At 42.9% G+C, this 22,278-nt stretch overlaps 1 protein-coding gene across 2 annotated transcripts in view; it reads right to left on the bottom strand.

Annotated features, from left to right (window-relative positions):
• TTF2 (transcription termination factor, RNA polymerase II) overlaps positions 1–22,278 on the bottom strand; it is a 56,860-nt gene that overhangs the window by 5,996 nt on the left and 28,586 nt on the right. For both annotated transcript variants that reach the window (XM_012000843.1, XM_012000841.1), the window contains exons 9-20: positions 19,138–19,219; positions 14,561–14,680; positions 12,312–12,462; positions 10,025–10,130; positions 7,868–8,049; positions 6,689–6,842; positions 6,276–6,367; positions 5,487–5,569; positions 4,954–5,087; positions 4,001–4,171; positions 1,556–1,614; positions 605–755 (exon numbers count right to left, since the gene is read on the bottom strand). In XM_012000843.1, the coding sequence (XP_011856233.1) occupies positions 605–755; positions 1,556–1,614; positions 4,001–4,171; positions 4,954–5,087; positions 5,487–5,569; positions 6,276–6,367; positions 6,689–6,842; positions 7,868–8,049; positions 10,025–10,130; positions 12,312–12,462; positions 14,561–14,680; positions 19,138–19,219 (1,485 nt within the window). The remainder of the gene's footprint in view (positions 1–604; positions 756–1,555; positions 1,615–4,000; positions 4,172–4,953; positions 5,088–5,486; positions 5,570–6,275; positions 6,368–6,688; positions 6,843–7,867; positions 8,050–10,024; positions 10,131–12,311; positions 12,463–14,560; positions 14,681–19,137; positions 19,220–22,278) is intronic.

Here is a 22,278-nt window from a genome sequence, read left to right as displayed (position 1 = left end):
GTGTTAGCCAGGATGGTCTCGATCTCCTGACCTCGTGATCTGCCTGTCTCGGCCTCCCAAAGTGCTGGGATTACAGGCTTGAGCCACCGCGCCCGGCCTATTTTATTCTTTTTAGAATATTTGTGCTCTTTAAAAGTACCCTAATACATGTCTAATAAATTCTAAACACTTGGAGGAATCAAGGCTGTAAATATTTTTAAGTTGCCATATTAGAATTCTCTTTGTATGGCTGGGCACAGTGGCTTATGCCTGTAATCCCAGCACTTTGGGAGGCCAAGCCAGGTGGATCACCTGAGGTCAGGAGTTCAAGACCAGCCTGGTCAACATGGTGAAACCTCGTCTCTACTAAAAACACAAAAATTAGCCAGGCGTGGTGGCAGGAGCCTGTAATCCCAGCTACTTGAGAGGCTGAGGCAGGAGAATCACTTGAACCCGGGAGGTGGAGGTTGCGGTGAGCCGAGAAAGCACTACTGTAGTCCAGCCTGGGCAACAAGAGTGAAACTCCATCTCAAAAAACCAAAAACAAGAATGAAACAAACAAAAAGAATTCTCTTATATAACTCAGAACAGTTAATTATGCAGCTCTGATGTGACCAGCTTGTACCTGAGGGCCTCTGGAGTGGTTAAATGCCTCTACCAAGTCCATTCTCTGCTTGGGGTTGACAGAGCCATCGATGGTGGCATAAGTCAGTCCATGCTTCTTCAGGTGCAATGCTACAACTTTCAGCATGTTGGTCCACTGAGAGACAATGACACTGGAAAGAAGGATAAAATAAAAAATACCCTAACATAGATTACACAGACTCATCTGCAGGGCTTTAATGCCCCCATCATTCTTAAGATTGGCTATCAAATGTTGACAAGGAAAGGGCTTCTGCTACTTAAGAAAGAAGGCATACATTTAGGTCATGTCTGAAGATTATAATGCTTCCAGTTATTTCTAGATCATTGCTACAATTTATTTAGTGCTAAATGAAGTCAGAAAAAAGTGGTAGCTAGACTAAAGTGATGCCTCCAGCCTTCTTTTATTTGGGGGCCTAGTGCTCATCCAGAAATCTGTGGTCCTGCACAAAATGGACACTGACAACCCTTCCTGTGCCAGCCAGAGCAACAGGCTGCTAAGGCTCCTCCCTGCCCCCACGCTGTCTTAATTAGAGTCCTACATTTTTATATTGAATTATTTCACATATACAAATGCAGGTGTATAGCACATATGTCAGGTATAGCAAATGACAAAATGAAACTCCTTGTATCCAAGTACCCAGCTTAAGAACGTTATCAGCACTGCTGGCGCCTGCTCACTCCCTTGCTTTTCTTTATATGCTTTTCTACTTTTAAACTCTTCTTCAGATGCTTAGCTTACCCTGATCCTGTAGGGATGTCCTTTTCAATTTGCACCAAAAATATTTTAATTAGAAATCACAGGGAATGTGTGCTATAACCTCAGTGCTTTCTGCTGAGCGTGACTCACAGTCCTTGATTTATGACTCTCGGCAATATCAAATTTTCTCACATAATTATGACCAATACTTGGATAATGAGAAAACACAGTTACCTCTTTTGGGACGCTGAATTTCTTTGAATTGCCTCCAATTCTGCCAACAAAGATGAAATCTGGGAAAAGGTTACATCAACATTGTATGTTTAAGCAATTCACTTTTCTCCATCTCCTCTCACCTGCCATGCGAAGCAGGCTCCTAGATGGCGTCTGTGCTCCGGCCTCACCTGTCTCTATTCCACCCTCCTCTCTGTAGCCGGAAACCTCTTCCTAAAATGTGAGTCTGTCACTTCACCCCTCTGGCTAAAGCCCTTCCATAGCTTCCCACTGAGGATAAAGGCCAAGCTCCTCAAGGCAGCTTGTCGGATCCTTGCTGCTCCAGCCTCTGCTTCTCTGGGTTCGTTTCTCACTATGCCCTCCTCAAACGACACAGCAGTCACACCAAAATTCTTCCCATAAATCACACTTTGGCTATCTCATCCATTCTGTTCCCTCTGCCTAGAACACCCTTTTGTGTCAGTGGAGGTCCTCCCAACCCCCAAAGTATGGGTTAGATGCCTACTGCCCATGTACTGTCGTAGCACCTTTTGTTTCTATTATCACAGACCTTGTCATACTATATATTAGTTGCTTATTATCTCTTGCTTCCAGGACTTGAGACACTCCAGGGAGGCAAATATTAGGAAAGTACCTTCTCTGTTTCGGCCATGTGTGAGGGGCTGTGAGTACACACATGGCCAAAACAGAGAAGGTACTCTCTTAATGCTTGCTGAAGAAGAAAGTGAAAGAGTTTTACCCACTTTACGGCCTGTACCAAATGTTGTTGAAAAGGACCTCTCCAGACGGAGGAACGATTGTTAAAGCTTCTGAACAGGCTCTCTGGATATTCCCCAAGAACCCTTAGGGTGCATTTGAGTCCCCAGGGGAGCTGGCAGTAAGAACGCATGGGGCATGACTTTGGAGTGCAGCTGGATTAATTCTTCCCAGCTGCTCATGTGAAAAACCTTCCAAAAGCCTCTAAGGGCCCCAGAGTTCACCCCCAGAATGCTGGAAAAGGAAGAAAACTGGACTGTAAATCAATCAGGAGATAAATATACAGAAGTTCTTCCTCTGTCCTCGTATGGCTGAACCTCTTTGAGACTCAGATTCCTTATCAGTGAAAAGAAGGACTTAGGCCAGATAAATTCTGAGGTGCCCTGAGCTCCCACATTCGAGGATGTCGTTCCAGTGGTCACCCCATGGGGCTGCTTTCCAATCTTAACATTCTGCTGCCTAGGCAGGAAGTGAGTCACAGAACTGTACAATTCAAATCAGCAGACAGAAAAGCAGGTACATCTGTTATTTAGTTAACAATAGAACAGAGACACTGATGTGCCTGGTGTCTTGGCAACTTGAGACTGCGGAAGGGCGCTGTGACTCCCACATGAAAAAGCTGGCCATGGTGTTTTGAGAAAACTGCAGCAGGGGGGCTGGATTTGTGGCCCATGAGCCAGGATCAAATTCCAGTAAGAAGCCTCCTTCCCTACTTGAAACAACCTTACGTGGTTTCAACTATTAATGGACATATGTTAAGAAAACTTGTGAATAAACATTGCCTGCATTTAATTAAACAAGGAACACAAATGATGAGGAATATAAGTTTTAGCCCAGTAGCTCACTCTGAAGGCACTAGCATGTGTGTTCTGGCCACATGGGATGCTCTTCTTATGTTTCTCTCAGCTATGAGTGGTAAAGACCTAGGTAAATGTTTTAAAATATTAATTAAAAGGCAGCATTTCTTCTAAAAAATAATGCCATTCCCCTGGAAGTGACCTCCTTTCTAGGTATTAATACACTTTTTCAAAAAAAGCCTTTGAAGAGAGGTTGAGCCCAAGAATGGCAGCTTGAGATGCTGAGAGAGAAACAAGCTCCACTTTCAAGACAGGCAGGATGATGAAGCACATTTCAAGCCAGCAGATAGGCAGGACTCAGGTTACGGCATATGTCAGCCTTCCTCCAGCAGAATGTTTCTGCCTTAAAAAGCTCTGATGAAAACAGAGCAGAATGACTAATGAAGATAGAAGGCTCTGTAGGAAACACTACTCACATATGGAAGTCTTTCAAAGTCAGAGCAATTGGCACTCACATGTACGACACAGTCTCTAGAGTGAAGCCTTTGTTTTCCTTTTAAGCTTTCTCTAAACAAATGCTCACTTGCATAGGCCCCGTCCCTAGCACAAACCTGGCAAGCTCCCCGGTGACCCACGACAGAAAACCTGCTTCAGTGCAATGCTGGGGCTGTCCCAAATTACTCTGAAAGCCCCCTATGTAGTAAGGCTTTAGTGTTATCTGTGAAATAAATGAAGCTTTAAGACTGGAGGGAGAATCCGATCAGCTAGAATCTGATGGCTCTAGCTCTGCTGGCAAATGGCTGTTCCCACTTGGACAAATGAGGTGCTGTCACACAGGAAAATGTGTGAGGAATCGAAGTCTCTCTACTACTATAGAGGAGACAAAAAGTACCTTGGTGCTGTCTCGTGTGTCTTCAAAAAGTTCCGTCTTGAAGAAGGTGCCGTTAAGGGAAACAGTGGAAGACGGCTCTGAGTCACGGAGTTCTGACAAGGTCAAAGCACTGAGCTGTTCTTCCAGGGAAAGGACGAGACCTTCACCCTTCAGTTCCATTGGATCCAGGGCCTGAACAAATAAAAAAGGACAGGAGCGGTTGGAAGTCAAGGCAGCAAACCTTGTTACTTGTTGATGATGTTTTGATAGTTTAACACTTCACAGACAAAATGTCTTGTAATTTGTCATCAGTAACACCTCAAGACACCTCGATTAAAGTGTGATCTTGCAAGTGTTTTCACCAGATTAAAGATAAACCAAATGATGGAACTTTTTAAAGACTTGCCAGGCAGATAACATAATCATTCTATTTTTCCAAGCTAGAATATAGTTAGTTGAGATATTGATAATCAGAATACATTATTACAGCTCCTGAAATGAATAAAATACTCCTCTTAATTTTGGATGTGCCTCTCTCCAATGTAGAGGCAACTTTTCAGTTTGTGTAACTATCTAAGTTTTTATAACTGGAACCCAAAACTCCAAGACTGCCTGAAAGCAGAAAACCCCAAGAACTAAATTAGCTTTATAACATTCTGAAGTAGCAGAGCATTCACAAAAGGCTTCTTTTTAAACAAAACGTCATTTTCCTTTCTTAAACAGTTAATCTAAAACAAAATAAACAATAGAAATACACTATTCTTGATGCCATAGGAATTATCAAGATTAATATGAAATAAAGCAAAATAAATAAGCCCCCTTTTCTCCAACCCACCAAAAAAACAAAAATAGAAAAACCAACACAGCATTTCCTTTGATCAAGCAGACTGGACTCCAGTTGGAGGAGAGTGAAACTGACTTCTCGGTGGCCCCTCTGGAGCGCTATATGACAGCAGGCTGAGGGCTTTTCTTACCGACTTCAGTAAAGAAAGATGACAGCAACACTGGCGCAGTCTCAGCAACTGGGACAGTATGTGGACGGTGCTGGATCTCGGTGAGTCTGCTGCCTCAGGGTGTCTAGGCTCCTCGGACCCAAACTCCAGTGCCACTTCCAAGAGGGAAGACAAGCCACAGGATGGTACGGGATTTAAAAGAGAAATACAGAGAGAGCTGGGAACTACATGGGGCTACTTTAACCGTGTTTGATCTCAGACTCAATAATATAGTTATCACTCACTTCTATGCCAATTAGGCCAAATGAAATATCGGTTTTCCTTATACAACTACCTGCCTTTTAATAAAGCAGATTTAGGAAACAATTAAAAAGAAGTTAAATAAACACCAGATCTCATGTTCGCAGATCAGTAGATTTTACTCTGGTTTGAGGGTCTTAGTTAAGGTCAAATCTCTGATACCAAGGATTCATAACCTCACATTTCTGTGTTTCACTGAATCCAAATCCCCATTATCATCAGTCATATGTATTTATGAGAGTTCTACAGCTTACCTCTATTGAATGGATTATTAGGGCTTCTTCCAGATTGGTTGCCTCTACTTTCATGCCTTTTTAGATAGGACTGCAGAGCTGACCTGCCTCAGATTAAAAAGAAAAAACAAAAAAGGTATAATGGTCACTAAGACCTGCTTAACTGTGCCTGCAGTGGGATCTTGACAAATTATATAAGTGGACTTGTTAAATGATGCCAAGCTCATAAGAAGTAATGGCCAAAGGTAATGCAAAAGAGTTATTTTTAAAAACAAATCTTTTTAAAAAAAATAAGCTAATAAATATAAGGTGTAAAAGAAGAAAAAATATATTTACATCAGAAATGTAAATGAGAGGTACCAAATAGGAGACAGTAAATCTGGAATTCAGGGAAGGATAACAGTTCAAGAGACAGTGCAAAGAACAGATGACACAAAGGATTAAAGTAGTCTCTTTAAAGTTCCAGTGAGATGCTGGCTGACAGGTCAAATGTCGAAGAGATATCATTCAGTACAACCCCATGAGGACCAGACAGATTGAGTATATGGTGACCACACCCTATGACTTCTATGCAAAGAAGTCAATGAAGAGTAGATTCAAAATGTTGCCTTCCATGTGTGTATGAGACAGAGGTAAGCTGGGGAGGGGAGAAGCAGAAAAATGGAGTAAAAAAAAAAGGAATACAGACATCCAACTAATCAATAATGCCACAAATAAAGTTTGTGGAAATTTGACCTTTAACTCACTCCCAAGAAAAGAAGACAGGAATAAAACAGTGTGTGTGAGAAGGTGCTTCTTTAATACACACACCTTGATCTTGCAAAAAACACATTGTAAACAGTCTCTTCATCTTCAGAAAGCTTTAAATGGTGCAACTGAAATTTACGCTGGGGCAGTATCACCTGGAAGAACAAACGAAAAAAAAGCTGGCAAGAAGCTATACGAATTACCTATTACAGAAGAAATTCCCCACATACTGACACTGCAGAGCTAGTCAACCCCTGGAATGCAGCTTCCACCCTTTCTTAAACACAGGACTGCTCCAACATACAGTACAACTGGATTGCTGTGACACTAGGCAAGGAACTGCAACCCTGGGCCTCCGCACGGGAGGATGGGAGAGTCAGAGGCTCCTGAAGCAAAGCAGATGGCTGTTCAACCCAAGACAAGGACAGTCATGCTCCTTCCCGGCCTCCCCCAGGGTCAGGTACAAACTTGATTACCAAAGGTCTGCCAGTAGAGTCCAGCTGGTCTTTTGTTCTCCTCAGCAAAAGGCTCTTGGTTAAAATACTTAACCGTTCTCCTCCTTTCTTTGAGCCATTGTCAACCTGACTCCTCCACAGATTGAACTCATCAAATGGAGAGCAACGGAGAAACCTTTTTTGTTGAGGAAGAAGGGCACAGAATAGGGAAGGAGAAGTCAGGGAGAATGGAATAAAAGTTCAAAGTAAGATGTAAGATGAAACACAAATCAGATTTTCTGTTACATCTGTCATCCAATCACTTTAAAAAGTGAATTTCATAGCAAACCTCTGCTGGACAGATCAAAAGGATGTAAGTCAATAACAAAACTACATTGTAAAAATGTGAGTTTTCCTAGTAACAACACCTACGTTGTCACAACAAGACATATAACCAACAGCTAGAATTTGTTCCTCAAGCTGCAGGGGCTAAGAAAGAAATTTCACATCCTATTATGGCTGACTCGAATAAAAATAAGTATTTTATTTATTTTTAATTTTTTTCTTGAGAGACTGAGGTCTCACTCTGCCACCCAGGCTGGAGTGCAGTGGCATAATCCTAGCTCACTGCAGCCTTGAACTCCTGGGCTCAAGCGATCCTCCTGCCTCAGCCTCTCGAGCAGCTGGGACCACAGGTGCACACCCCTGTACCTGGCTAATTTTTTTATTTTTTTGTAGAGATGGGGTCTCATTTTACTGCCCTGGCTAATCTTGAACTCCTGGCTTCAAGCAGTCCTCCCACATCAGCCCTCCAAAGTGTGGAGATTACAGGTATGACCCACTACACTCAGCCAAAAGGAAATATTTTAAAATCAGCATTATTTTCTGTTTGCTTCAAATAAATTGTAGTGCTGGCCCTAGACCATATGTTTTAAAGCAGAAGTAGCCGAAAACATTCACTGGACTCAAGAATAATTTAATTCAAGCTGTCCTATATGTTTGCATATTTATTAGGGCTGAATGTAATCAAAGTCCTATATCAACCAATCAACAGCTATTTTCTCATAAATATTTATTCTTTTGTCCTTTAAAGGTTGACAGGCTTGCCATCTGCTAAACAAGATAATCTGGCACATACTAAGGCTTTATTATGAGACATGAAATAATGATGAAGGGATACAGACAGGAGTCATATTTACACAATCACAAGAAGTTACTCACTTCAGCAGTGAATACATATCCAATAAGTTGTTTTGAATGGGGGTTCCAGTGACAGCCCAACGGGCACAGGCTTGTAGCTTACACACAGCTATGGATGTCTGCACTCGGGGATTCTTAACATTGTGAGCTTCATCCAATATGATTCGAGCCCAGGCTATTTGAAGCAAAGGTGTTGAGGTGCGCTGGAAGAATCACAAGTGAAATCTAGCCACAGTATGGGAAAATGTACATGTCCTCAAGGAAACAAGGGGAACTAGCAGCCAAGTATGGAGGACCCACCTTTACCTTTAAATTTGCTTAGATCAGGTACACTGAAATAAGAATTAAGAAACCTAAGAGTAAAACCTCTCAACTGGTTCAAATAAATAAGTCATTTGAGAGTCTCAGTCTTTGAACATAAGATGGCTAAGAGTAAAATGTTTTCAAATTTGAGTTTTCTTTTATTCTTTAAATCCACACTTAAGCAATGGCTGTAGACCAGGACTACACTAGGAATTGAACCTGCAAATTCACTCACTCAATAAAATATTTACTAAATTTACTAAAAGTTTTCCAAAAGTCTACTTTTAGATGTGAGATGCTAAGCCAGATATAAAAAACAGTTCCTACCCTCAAGAGCTCAAAATCTAGCAGGGGAGAAAAACAAGTGAAAAAGATAATTACAATATGATGTAGATACAGTAAGTCCTACTGTCTAATTCAATACCTGAAGTGGGAATCTGGCTGCTCTTGACAAGACAGCACCTGACCCATAGCAGATACTCAACGTCTGCTGAAGAAACAAAGCGCTACAACTTATGTAAGCATGAGGTGCTGACAGAGGCATTCAAGCAAATTGGGGGAAGGTGGGAAGGGAGTGGTCCAGAAAAGATTCTTGAAGCAGGTTTAAAAAAATTAACCTGGGAGAAGCAGTGGAGGTAAAGCATTTCATTCGGAGGGAGAACAGACACAACGCTGTGACAGAGCATGGCGGGAACTACAGATCTCTTGGTATGACTGAACACGAGGTGCCCTGGGGACGGGCAGGGTGTCAGAGAGATGAGCCACATACAGGTAGGGCAAGATCATAAAGAGCCTAATACGGCCGGGCCCGGTGGCTCATGCCTATAATCCCAGCACTTTGGGAGGCCGAGGCGGGTGGATCACCTGAGGTCAGGAATTCGACACCAGCCTGGCCAACATAGCAAAACCCCATCTCTACTAAAAATGCAAAAAAATTAGCCGAGTGTGGTGGCGGGCACCTGTAAGCCCAGCTACTTGGGAAGCTGAGGCAGGAGAATCGCTTGAACCCGGGAGGCGGAGGTTGCAGTGAGCCACGATCGCACCGTTGCACTCCAGCCTGTGCGACAGAGTGAGACTCTGCCTCAAATAAATAAATAAATAAATAAATAAAGCCTAATACATCATGAAAAGAAATTTAGGGTGTATCCCAAAAGCAATGGAAAATCAGTGAGGAATCTGAAAATTTCATCGTCTGTAAGTCAGAGTTGGTTATAAGCCAGAGAGATGTTCTCTCTAGAGATCTCTCCAAATAAAGAAACCTGTGAATATCCTATTGGGCTAAAAGGATAACATACGGAAAGATGGGTTCTTGGGATGACATTGTATTTTCAGAGTATAATTCCATGATAAAGCCTCTACATCACATAACTGAGGCTGCCCTGGACCCCCTAGAAGACCCTCATGTCTTCACGATTGTCACTTAGCCCCTGGCCCATTATAGCCCTATTATTTGCAACCCTTTTTTTCTGGGAAGTAAAGGGAGGCAGGGAATGATGGCTTAAAATCAAAACACTAGTAGTAAAATGCTAGTCTGCACAATCAATATTAAAAATATGAAATACTCTAAAATAAAAATAGCAACAAGTGAGGTTTTTATATATTCAGGTGATCATTACCCCCACAAATACAATGTAGTCATCTTTCGTTCTAAAAGGCAGGTGAATCCTGTGGCCTATGCTGACCTTTCTCACTGAGGTGGTTGTCTGGAATAAGGGCGATGGGATAGAGGAAAGAACAATTCCTTTCCACATGCAGATCATTTACAGCATTCCTGACCTCCAGGAAGGTCCTCTTTCTATCACAGAGGCTGTGAAACACTGCCATTAAACCATCCATGGCTCCAACTCCACTTCCCTTGCCGCCCCCCAGCCTCACCTCCACACTGAGGTTTGCACCTGGGATCTCTGCCTCTTGCTTGTTTGTGGGAATCTCCTTGGCCACGAGGCTATAGGTAGTGATCACGATGTCATATGTAGAGAGGCTGCATAGACATAACAAAGAAATCAATAAATGGTCCCACTATAGAATGACAATGAGAGGGACAGAGTTGATCTTTCAATAAAAATGCCTACAAATGGAAGGACAAACAGCAGAACTCATTAACTTGTGTCCTTAACACACACACATACACACACACTTTTGGAGGTAAATTTTACCCACTTGGTTTCCCTATCTTTTACCTCTGATCATTTACCACCTGCTCTCTATAGCTACCACAGCCTCCCTCTTACCATCCAGTGAGTCAGAAAGAAAAATCTCTGGCTGGGATAATATAATGCTTAATATGATCTGGCCAGAACAGAAAGTAGGATAGAGTTGGGAATTAACATTTAATCATGATTTGAGATGGATGACACCAAAGTCCAGGGAGAAAGATACCCTCAGAGCACTGTTCACCTTATTTCAATGCTGCTTGCTTTCCACCACTCTATAATGGATTTGTGAAAATTCACTGATCTAGTTTGACATTAGGATATAAAAATACATGCTGTAAGCTTTCAGTGTATCTTGCTTATACTTGTTACATACAAAGATTCTTAATGAGAAACACAAATCTTTTTCCAGTGAAGCTTAATATTGTGAGAACTTCAATAAATACTTTATTTATTTTTGAGACAAGGTAGGGTCTCACTCTATCCTGTCTCAAAAGTAAAGTAATAAAGTATTTATGGAAATAAAATAATTAAAATTCTGCTAATCATAGATCAAGCCAAGTTTATATTAAAAGGGAAAAAATGATCACTTATAATTATCAGACTCAGCATCAGAAATGATATGATAGGTGAGTAATCTACCCTGGTCACCCAGGCTACAGTGTATGGGCATGATCTTGGCTCACTGCAACCTCCACCTTCTAGGCTCAAGCGATTCTCCCATCTCAGCCTCCCAAGTAAATGGGACTACAAGTGCACACTGCCACACCCTGCTAATTTTTGTATTTTTGGTAGAGATGGGTTTCACCATGTTGGTTAGGCTGGTCTCGTACTCCTGACCTCAAGTGATCCGCCTGCCTCGGCCTCCCAAAGTGCTGGGATTATAGGCATAAGCCACCATGTCCAGCCCTAAGAGAACCCCAATAAATACTTTTGATAAAAATGATATGCCTGATTCAGAGAGGCAGCAGTGTCTGTAAGTTACCCTAGCATCATATAAAGAAGTGTAATTGAGAATGATTCTAATCGGTCAACTAGTACATTTTAAATACCAAACAAGTTATGCTCAAAGTAAAAATCAGGTGAGATTCAGTTTATTTCTAACTAAAAATTTAGAACAAAGGCAGGCAACTCACAGTAATCTATGCCAGGGAAGGCCTGCAGGCCTGCCACTGCCACCCTGATGCCTTTTGCCTGCAGAAGCGACTCTCAGTCATGAGAACTGGTGTGTCAGAGACAGAGGGGCACCGATCTAACAACTTACTCCTGAAAGACTGCTGCCCTGTTCTTTAGGAGATAAAATATCCAGATTAGAGGCTGGGGAGAGAAATTACTTAGAAGCAAAAATAACTTTGTTCTCATCCTTCACTACAGCAGCCAGTATTCAATCTAGATCTTCACTTCGCTATTAAGAACAGAAAACAATTCCTTTAAAACCAAAAGACAAAGACTAGGACTAAGACTGCCACGTGGGGAAGCATTTTCTTTCCTCCTTTCTGAGCATCCCTCTTCAAGAATTTACAGTTAGCTCTAATCATCCTAAATTATTGAGTCTAAAGCATCTTAGATGGTTCATATATTAAAAAGTCATAAAAATATAATCAACCTATAGAAACTAATCATTAGCATTCTATTAAGATGCTCTGTAGAACTGGGCCGGTTCCATTCACACTATATACACCTGGAATGAGAAGTCCAGCAGCCATGAGGGCCTTGCGAAACATCTCTTTTGACTAGGGGAATGCTGCTGCCACCTGACTGGCAGCTCAGGCATCTCAGGCCTCCTCACAGGGCAGCTTTCATTGAGGACAATGACAAGGACAGCAAAAGATCACTAATAGACCTCAGGATACAAGGCAAAGGCTGTATGGTGACGAGACTGAAGATCTGTCTTTGGCCTTCACGAATATGCTTCCTGATTAAGTGAAATCTCGGGAGGGGAGTAAAGGCCCACAGGCCCTTGAGCAGAGGTGCTGAATGGTCCCACAACTGCGTATTCCTGCACTTACACTCTGGCACGTGAATCCCGGTTTGGCCCATGGTAGAGATAGACTCTTAGTTTGTTGCTGTTCACCCGTTTCTCCACCTCATTTTTCCAATGATGGATCAGGGAGGCAGGACAGATGATTAGTGTTCCATGGGAAGTCAACTCAGAAGAGTCTTGAGAAGGGAAAAAAAATCAGTGCCTAGTTACATATACCAAATGGCTTTTAACTTTTTTTTTTTCTTTTAAAATATATGGAGACATGGTCTTGCTGTGTTACCCAGGCTGGTCTCGAACTCCCAGGCTCAAGTGATCTTCCTGCCTTAGCCTCCTTCAGTGGGATTACAGGCGTGAGTCACCGTGGTTGACCAGCCTTTAACTTAAAGGCACTACCTCTTCCTCCTGACTGACTTTACTCCTTCAGTTAATATGTTTAACCATTGCTCTTATTTCTATACAGAGCCTACAGTGAAATAGGAAATGGAAGAAATGGTCTTTTATTTTTTTTTTAATTTATGTTTTTTTTTTTTTGAGACAGAGTCTCGCTCTGCCGCCCAGGCTGGAGCACAGTGGCCGGATCTGAGCTCACTGCAAGCTCCGCCTCCCGGGTTCACACCATTCTCCTGCCTCAGCCTCCCGAGTAGCTGGGACTACAGGCGCCCGCCACCTCGCCCGGCTAGTTTTTTGTAGTTTTTAGTAGAGACGGGGTTTCACTGTGTTAGCCAGGATGATCTCGATCTCCTGACCTCGTGATCCACCCATCTCGGCCTCCCAAAGTGCTGGGATTACAGGCTTGAGCCACTGCGCCCGGCCAAGAAATGGTCTTTTAAACTGAAACACTTAATTATTTATTTTCTCCGCTAAAAGTACAGGCAGAAAGAGAGGCTAAATAGGGGGAGGAAAGTGGGTGGCACATGACCTTAGTGTGAAAAAGGAATGTGCTTTCAGAGTGGCTGGAGGTGAAAGCTGGATCATTTCCTAACTCCTCTTGAGTTGATTCATTATACAGGCGTATGGAGTATTGTTATATTTTCTGAAAAGCATAACTTACTGTATGTACTTCTACCTTAAAATTAAGTACAGAAACCTTTTTTAAAAAATAAGCAAACATTGGTTTGGAACCAATTAGTGATGATTTGTTTATACCATGGCCCCTCATCTCTGCGTGTGTATGCCTGTGCTACTCACACATGCTGCTACTACACACAAAGGGATATAGCACCCAGCTGCAACAGTGCTCATTAGAGGCCCCGAGAGCAGATGCCATAGATTTTTGATCTATCTAAGCAACTGAGAACTGTACTCAAATACATGGCAACTTACATGTAGTATTATCTATACATAACATATTCAATCTTTAAAGTACTTGTAAAGTTCTTACTTTTTATTTAATTTTTTTTTAAGAGACAGTGTCTTGCTATGTTGCCCAGGTTGGCCTCAAGCTCCCAAGCTCAAGCGATTCTCCTGACTCTCCTCCCTCAATTGGGACTACAGGTGCGTACCACTGTGCCTGGCTAAAGTTACTACATTTTAAAAACATTTGCTAAGATAGAAAGTGTCTATAATCTAGAACTTCTAGAATTTCAGAAACATGGAAAATAGCTTCCACTATAGTGATTAAAATGTGAATTTGTGACAGATCTTCCTTTAAAAAAATTAATTTGAATCTACCCTGTGGTTATTTCCCCAATATTTACAAAAATAATAATTATTGGCCAGGCATGGTGGCTCACACCCGTAATCCCAGCACTTTGGAAGGCTGAGGCAGGATGATTGCTTGAGCCCAGTTGTTTGAGACCAGCCTGGGCAACACGGTAAGGCCCTGTCTCTACAAAAAAATTTAAAAATTAGCTGGGTGTGGTGGTGCACACTTGTGGTCCCAGCTACTTGGGAGGCTGAGGTGGGAGGATCGCTTGAGCCCAGGAGGTTGAGGCTGCAGTAAGCTGTGTTCATGCCACTGCCCTCCAGCCTGGGCAAGAGAGCGAGATTCTGTCTCAAAAAATAAGAATTATTATTATGCTTAAATTAAGTGCTCTAGAGCCTCACCTTTCTCCATAAAATTCTGCCTAGTTTATATTAAAAGGGAAAAAATGATCACTTATAATTAGTATACTCAGCATCAGAAATGATACGATAGGTGAGTAATCTAATACTGATTTTCCAGTAGAATAATTAAATATGATCAAAGGTATTCTTTTTTAGCTGAAAACGTTCCCCTCTTGGGTGGCTCAAATGACGTAGGGAATGGCAGGCTATTAAGGCACTTCGGTCTACCATCTTTGGAGAGCCATGTCAAAGCTGTGCTTTTCTCCTTTTCTTTCTTTTTCTCTTGATTCTTCTGGGTCAGGATGAGTGCAATCATTGTCAGGGTTTTTCCTAAGCCCATATCATCCGCTAGAAAATAAAAGCAAAATTAAGAGAGTTAATTGCTTAGGGCAAAGAATCAACCCTACTTCAAGAGGAGAAACCACTGGCAGACATTTACCCCTTGTTCTCTCTACTGTCAGTGCCACTCCAGTCACTACTCTGTGCCTACCTTAATGGCTCCTTTATCTTCCTTATTCAGCGGAACCCTAGCACTTGCTCTTTGAGATCTAGGTCCAAGACATTTACTATGAGTCTTGTAAAATTTAAAACTTACCATTTGAATCTTATTCTAGTCCCTATGTTATGTTGTTACCTGCACAATGTGCAGTATCTATTACAGTTTGATGATCCATTACCTACAAAAGTAAAAAATGTCCAGTAGATATATCCTACTACTTACTTTACCAGTACCAGAACATTCCTGGAGTTACAATAGCCTTCCATTCCCTTAACTTACTCATCAAAAAAGGACATAAATGAACATTTCTTGGGTACTGTCGTTGTACCAATCACTGAGCTTATCTAATTTATTATTCATACTCTACAGAGTACTGTTATCCTCATTTTAACAGACTGCAATCCTGACCCACTCAAAATAATCATTCTGCCGTAACAGAAGTAGAATGTCAGAGCATGGGCTCGGTTTTAATTCTGGCCCTGCTACTGTCCAGAAAAAGAATGAACATAGCAGGCCCCTAGGCCTGTCTGCTATCCTTTGAAAGGCCTGCTTACAAGGTTGCCTCTGGAAACTCGGATGTAAGGTAACAGTTGATCACTCTGCCTAAATTGTTTTGTGCAAACAATATGGTTTATGTTGAATACCTGCTTTCCTTCTAGGAGCAGGAAAACTTAGTATATACCAGGCTGAAGCCACCTATGTAACCAGCCCCCAGTAAAAACCTTGGGCATTAAATCTCTAATGAGCTTCCTAGGGAACATTGAACGCCTGTTGTCACAACTCCCTGCTGGGAGAATTAAGCATATCCCATGGGACTCCACTGGGAGGATATTGGAAGCTTGTACCTGGTTTCCCCTGGATTTTGCCCCTGCGACTTTTCCTTCTGTTGATTTTGATCTATATCCTTTCACTGTAATAAATCATAGCTGTGAGTATGACCATATGCTGTGTCCTACTAGCAAATTATCGAACCTGGGGGTGGTCTTGAGGACCACTGACACAGTCACTTACTAGCCATAGTGGACATCTATCATGGCTTCTGAAAATTGAACACCTTAGAAAATTTTAGCCTGACAAGTCCCCAAAGCAGAGTGGAAAACTTGCTTTCTGGTTTCTGTTGCAGCTAAGGCACTAGCAATATGACCTAGCTCTATATATCAGATGTACTCATAAACGTCTTTAATTCAGGTATAAACAGCTTCAGAAAGAGACTCTCTGTGAAATCCTTTCTGCAGGAAAGAGTGGCTATAGAAACAACTGACTTTGGGGTGGCACTGGTTGCCTCTAGCACTTGGTGAAGCAAAGGAGCTATGATGCTTTTTATAGACTACTGTTAGGCTGGGCGTAGTGGCTCACGCCTGTAATCCCAGCACTTTGGGAGGCCAAGGCGGGTGGAGCACCTGAGGTCAGGAGTTAGAGACCAACCTGTCCAACATGGCGAAACCCCCTCTCTACTAAAAATACAAAAAAATTAGCCAGGCATGGTGGCACAGGCCTGTAATCCCAGCTACTCGGGAGGCTGAGGCAGGAGAATTACTTGAACTTGGGAGGTGGAGGTTGCAGTGAGCCGAGATCGCACCACAGCACTCCAGCCTGGGCAACAAGAGTGAAACTCCATCTCAAAAAAAAAAAAGAGGGAGGCAATAGACTACTGTTTGTGTGTTGACTGTAGCCATGGCTCCTGAAATTGGCCTTGAGCCTGGCACTCCGTATCTCCCAGAGATTGTGGGGGCCGCCAAAAAATAAACTCCTCCTCTATTTAATCAGCCAGTCAGCTTCTACTGCTGGCAACCAAAATCTTTGATCCTACAACTGTGTACTCTTGAGCAAGTTGCTTAACACTTCCACGCTTCACCTTCATCATCTGTAAAATGAGGAATAATAGTACCTGCCTCATAGAGTTCTTGAGAGAATTAAATAAAACAACACTCAGAGTGGAAAACTTGCTTTCTGGTTTCTGTTGCAGCTAAGGCACTAGCAATATGACCTAGCTCTATATATCAGATGTACTCATAAACGTCTTTAATTCAGGTATAAACAGCTTCAGAAAGAGACTCCCTGTGAAATCCTTTCTGCAGGAAAGAGTGGCTATAGAAACAACTGACTTTGGGGTGGCACTGGTTGCCTCTAGCACTTGGTGAAGCAAAGGAGCTATGATGCTTTTTATAGACTACTGTTAGGCTGGGCGTAGTGGCTCACGCCTGTAATCCCAGCACTTTGGGAGGCCAAGGCGGGTGGAGCACCTGAGGTCAGCCCCTTGTTCTCTCTACTGTCAGTGCCACTCCAGTCACTACTCTGTGCCTACCTTAATGGCTCCTTTATCTTCCTTATTCAGCGGAACCCTAGCACTTGCTCTTTGAGATCTAGGTCCAAGACATTTACTATGAGTCTTGTAAAATTTAAAACTTACCATTTGAATCTTATTCTAGTCCCTATGTTATGTTGTTACCTGCACAATGTGCAGTATCTATTACAGTTTGATGATCCGTTACCTACAAAAGTAAAAAATGTCCAGTAGATATATCCTACTACTTACTTTACCAGTACCAGAACATTCCTGGAGTTACAATAGCCTTCCATTCCCTTAACTTACTCATCAAAAAAGGACATAAATGAACATTTCTTGGGTACTGTCGTTGTACCAATCACTGAGCTTATCTAATTTATTATTCATACTCTACAGAGTACTGTTATCCTCATTTTAACAGACTGCAATCCTGACCCACTCAAAATAATCATTCTGCCGTAACAGAAGTAGAATGTCAGAGCATGGGCTCGGTTTTAATTCTGGCCCTGCTACTGTCCAGAAAAAGAATGAACATAGCAGGCCCCTAGGCCTGTCTGCTATCCTTTGAAAGGCCTGCTTACAAGGTTGCCTCTGGAAACTCGGATGTAAGGTAACAGTTGATCACTCTGCCTAAATTGTTTTGTGCAAACAATATGGTTTATGTTGAATACCTGCTTTCCTTCTAGGAGCAGGAAAACTTAGTATATACCAGGCTGAAGCCACCTATGTAACCAGCCCCCAGTAAAAACCTTGGGCATTAAATCTCTAATGAGCTTCCTAGGGAACATTGAACGCCTGTTGTCACAACTCCCTGCTGGGAGAATTAAGCATATCCCATGGGACTCCACTGGGAGGATATTGGAAGCTTGTACCTGGTTTCCCCTGGATTTTGCCCCTGCGACTTTTCCTTCTGTTGATTTTGATCTATATCCTTTCACTGTAATAAATCATAGCTGTGAGTATGACCATATGCTGTGTCCTACTAGCAAATTATCGAACCTGGGGGTGGTCTTGAGGACCACTGACACAGTCACTTACTAGCCATAGTGGACATCTATCATGGCTTCTGAAAATTGAACACCTTAGAAAATTTTAGCCTGACAAGTCCCCAAAGCAGAGTGGAAAACTTGCTTTCTGGTTTCTGTTGCAGCTAAGGCACTAGCAATATGACCTAGCTCTATATATCAGATGTACTCATAAACGTCTTTAATTCAGGTATAAACAGCTTCAGAAAGAGACTCTCTGTGAAATCCTTTCTGCAGGAAAGAGTGGCTATAGAAACAACTGACTTTGGGGTGGCACTGGTTGCCTCTAGCACTTGGTGAAGCAAAGGAGCTATGATGCTTTTTATAGACTACTGTTAGGCTGGGCGTAGTGGCTCACGCCTGTAATCCCAGCACTTTGGGAGGCCAAGGCGGGTGGAGCACCTGAGGTCAGGAGTTAGAGACCAACCTGTCCAACATGGCGAAACCCCCTCTCTACTAAAAATACAAAAAAATTAGCCAGGCATGGTGGCACAGGCCTGTAATCCCAGCTACTCGGGAGGCTGAGGCAGGAGAATTACTTGAACTTGGGAGGTGGAGGTTGCAGTGAGCCGAGATCGCACCACAGCACTCCAGCCTGGGCAACAAGAGTGAAACTCCATCTCAAAAAAAAAAAAAGAGGGAGGCAATAGACTACTGTTTGTGTGTTGACTGTAGCCATGGCTCCTGAAATTGGCCTTGAGCCTGGCACTCCGTATCTCCCAGAGATTGTGGGGGCCGCCAAAAAATAAACTCCTCCTCTATTTAATCAGCCAGTCAGCTTCTACTGCTGGCAACCAAAATCTTTGATCCTACAACTGTGTACTCTTGAGCAAGTTGCTTAACACTTCCACGCTTCACCTTCATCATCTGTAAAATGAGGAATAATAGGACCTGCCTCATAGAGTTCTTGAGAGAATTAAATAAAACAACACTATGTGTTTAGCACAATGCCTAAGCATTCAATAAAGGCTGGCTCTTATAATACCACACTTACCCAGAATCCCTCCTTGTGGCTTCTGACTTTCCCGCCACAGTAACCAAGCCAACGCCTGCTTCTGGTGTAGTAACAAAGGGACCTGACAAAAGTAATAACCAAATGTTAAGCATAAATTCCTAATGAGAGGCTACGCCAAGCCTGGCTACACCAACTCTACACTCTACTCTTTTATTTTCTGCAAGTGATCCCCTCAGTATTCTAATTGTTCTCATGTAGACCGTTCATTTCACTTTGAAGTCCTTAATAGCACCGTCTCTTAATAGAAATGCCTAACATTAGATGCAACCATACTGTCCTGGTCTGCCCCTGTTTGTTTTGGGTTGCATCTAATGTTCGGCATTTCTATTAAGAGTCCCCCTACACCCCAAGTGAGAGTCCTGATTTGTCTGCTTAATCAGTCAAATTCCATCTCTACAGCCTTTTTTTTTTTTTTTTTTTTTGAGACAGTCTCGCTCTGTTGCCCAGGCTGGAGTGCAGTGGCGTGATATCAGCTTACTGTAGCCTCCGCCTCCCAGGTTCAAGCAATTCTCCTGCCTCAGCTTCCCGAGCAGCTGGAATTACAGGTGCATGCCTGGCTAATTTTTGTATTTTTAGTGGAGATGGGGTTTCGCCATGTTGGCCAGGCTAGTCCTGAACTCCTGGACTCAAGTGATCTGCCTGCCTCGGCCTCCCAAAGTGCTGGGATTACAGGTGTGAGCCCCTGCGCCCAGCTCTATGCTTTTAACCAAGACCTGTGACCCTACTTTCAGCAGCCATTACATTGGCATTTCATCATTTCCTCATTATCTCTTAAATTTGCCTCTCCTTTCTGCAGCCAATGTCCCAGTCTGCACTGCTGGTCATAAATTTCAATAGCCTTTTGACCAGAGTCCCCCTTCTAGTCCTTCTGTACTCCAGTTTACCTTGTACTTTGTGAGAAAAACTAATCCTCATCGGCCATCCCTGCTTAAATGCTACAGCGATTCCACAGTATATCTTGAGCTATTCAGATCTAATCCTTCACCAACGCCAGGCTCCTACTCAGTAACATCACCTGCTACTGCTGGCTCAGGTACTGATGACACCTGATCACCACTTCTGAATACCAATCTCTTTATCTTCCCACTAGTCAACACTCAGATTGTGGTGTTTTGTTCCTTTCCTCTCTGCTATCTAAAGGCTTTCAATTCCTTTAAGGCACAAAGTAGGCAGACAACAAATAATCACTGACCTAGAGTGATGTTTCCTTTATTCTGAATCCCTTTTGTACTTTATAGTATATTACAAGGTACAACTTATTTCTGTCTTAAAGCCTTTGCTGTTTTATATATATTGTATATGTATTATCACTCCAACTAGTTCATTACAAGCAGCAATTCTTTTTTTTTTTTTTTGGGACAGAGTCTTGCTCTGTCGCCCAGGCTGGAGTGCAGTGGCCAGACCTCAGCTCACTGCAAGCTCCGCCTCCCGGGTTTACACCATTCTCCTGCCTCAGCCTCCCAAGTAGCTGGGACTACAGGCGCCCGCCACCTCGCCTGGCTAGTTTTTTGTATTTTTTAGTAGAGACGGGGTTTCACCGTGTTAGCCAGGATGGTCTCGATCTCCTGACCTCGTGATCCGCCCGTCTCGGCCTCCCAAAGTGCTGGGATTACAGGCTTGAGCCACCACGCCCGGCCCCAAGCAGCAATTCTTTCACATTCTTGTGGCACCTACCAACTCAACAAATGGATCCTTTACTGCTATAGAAATATGTAACTTTATGACTTTTTTAAAAAAGGAGTTTTGTTGTTATTGTTTGGCCGTTAAGCATAAAAGGAGAGGATTCTGCAAGGGAAGGCATTCAAGCATCTATCTGTAGGAAAAGTATCTCAGAAAGTCTCTCTGTCAGCAGTTTCATGGGGCTGCTGGAGCACTGTCCTAGGGGACTGCATCGGGAGTCTTCCCTGGCTCACCTTCAGCCCAGCGGGATCTTCTGCAACAGCCGTCTCACCAGGACATGACTCAAGTGAGCGATGCAGCTGATCGATGGCTTCACTTGTGATTTTCCACACTGCGTGAACGTGATCTTGGTTTGTATGGCGTGCGTACAAATAGGTGTTACCTAAAAGATGTCACAAGCGTGTTTTTTTAATCCCTTTAGAGTGAACTTAGCTAGAAATGGCCCTGTATCTATTTCTTACCCTCCTTGTTAACTACTCTCCTCAACTAGGAGTTCTCTATTGGGAGACAACTGGCTTTTGCTCTTCTAGCCACTGCCAGCCAACCCAAGCTCCTATTTCCTGATCAGTCTCCTGTCAACTGATCCTATTACACATTTCAGGCTCTACTTGGAATCTTCATTCTACAGTTACCTCTGAATTCAAAGCTGCCTAGAAAGTTCAGGAAGGAAACACTTAGCTAATAGGGTATTATTGCTCTCTGTGGATCTATTAGTCTTCAGTCTTGACTCATGTCTCTCCTCGGTCTTACACACACTTACATACACACACACACACACACACACACACACTCTCCTCGATCTTACACACACACACACACACACACACTCTCTCCTCGGTCTTACACACACATACACACACACACTCTCTCCTCGGTCTTACACACACATACACACACACACACACTCTTCCTCGATCTTACACACACACACACACTCTCCTCGATCTTACACACACACACACACTCTCTCTCCTCGGTCTTACACACACACACACACCCCCCTTGGTCTCACACACACATACACACAGACACACTCTCCTCGGTCTTACACACACACACACACTCTCTCCTTGGTCTTACACACACTTACACACACACGCTCTCCTCGGTCTTACACACACTTACACACATACTCTCCGCGATCTTACACACACTTACACACACACACACTCTCTCCTCAGTCTTACACACACTTACACACACACACCTTGGTCTCACACACACATACACACACACTCTCCTCGGTCTTACACACACACACTCTCCTCGGTCTTACACACACTTACACACGCGAAGGAATTAGAGCATATCTGCAGGTCTGCCTACCTCATAATGATGCGAGCTAAGAGTTTTCATCCACAAATGCTGACTGGATGACTCCTGTGTGCAAGCCACTGGGCTGACTAATCAGCATACAGTGGTGAACAAGGTAGACACAGT

This window comes from Mandrillus leucophaeus, unplaced genomic scaffold (assembly GCF_000951045.1).
Source record: "Mandrillus leucophaeus isolate KB7577 unplaced genomic scaffold, Mleu.le_1.0 Scaffold64, whole genome shotgun sequence".
NCBI lineage: Eukaryota > Metazoa > Chordata > Mammalia > Primates > Cercopithecidae > Mandrillus > Mandrillus leucophaeus.
This window is presented reverse-complemented; position numbering and strand designations above follow the sequence as displayed.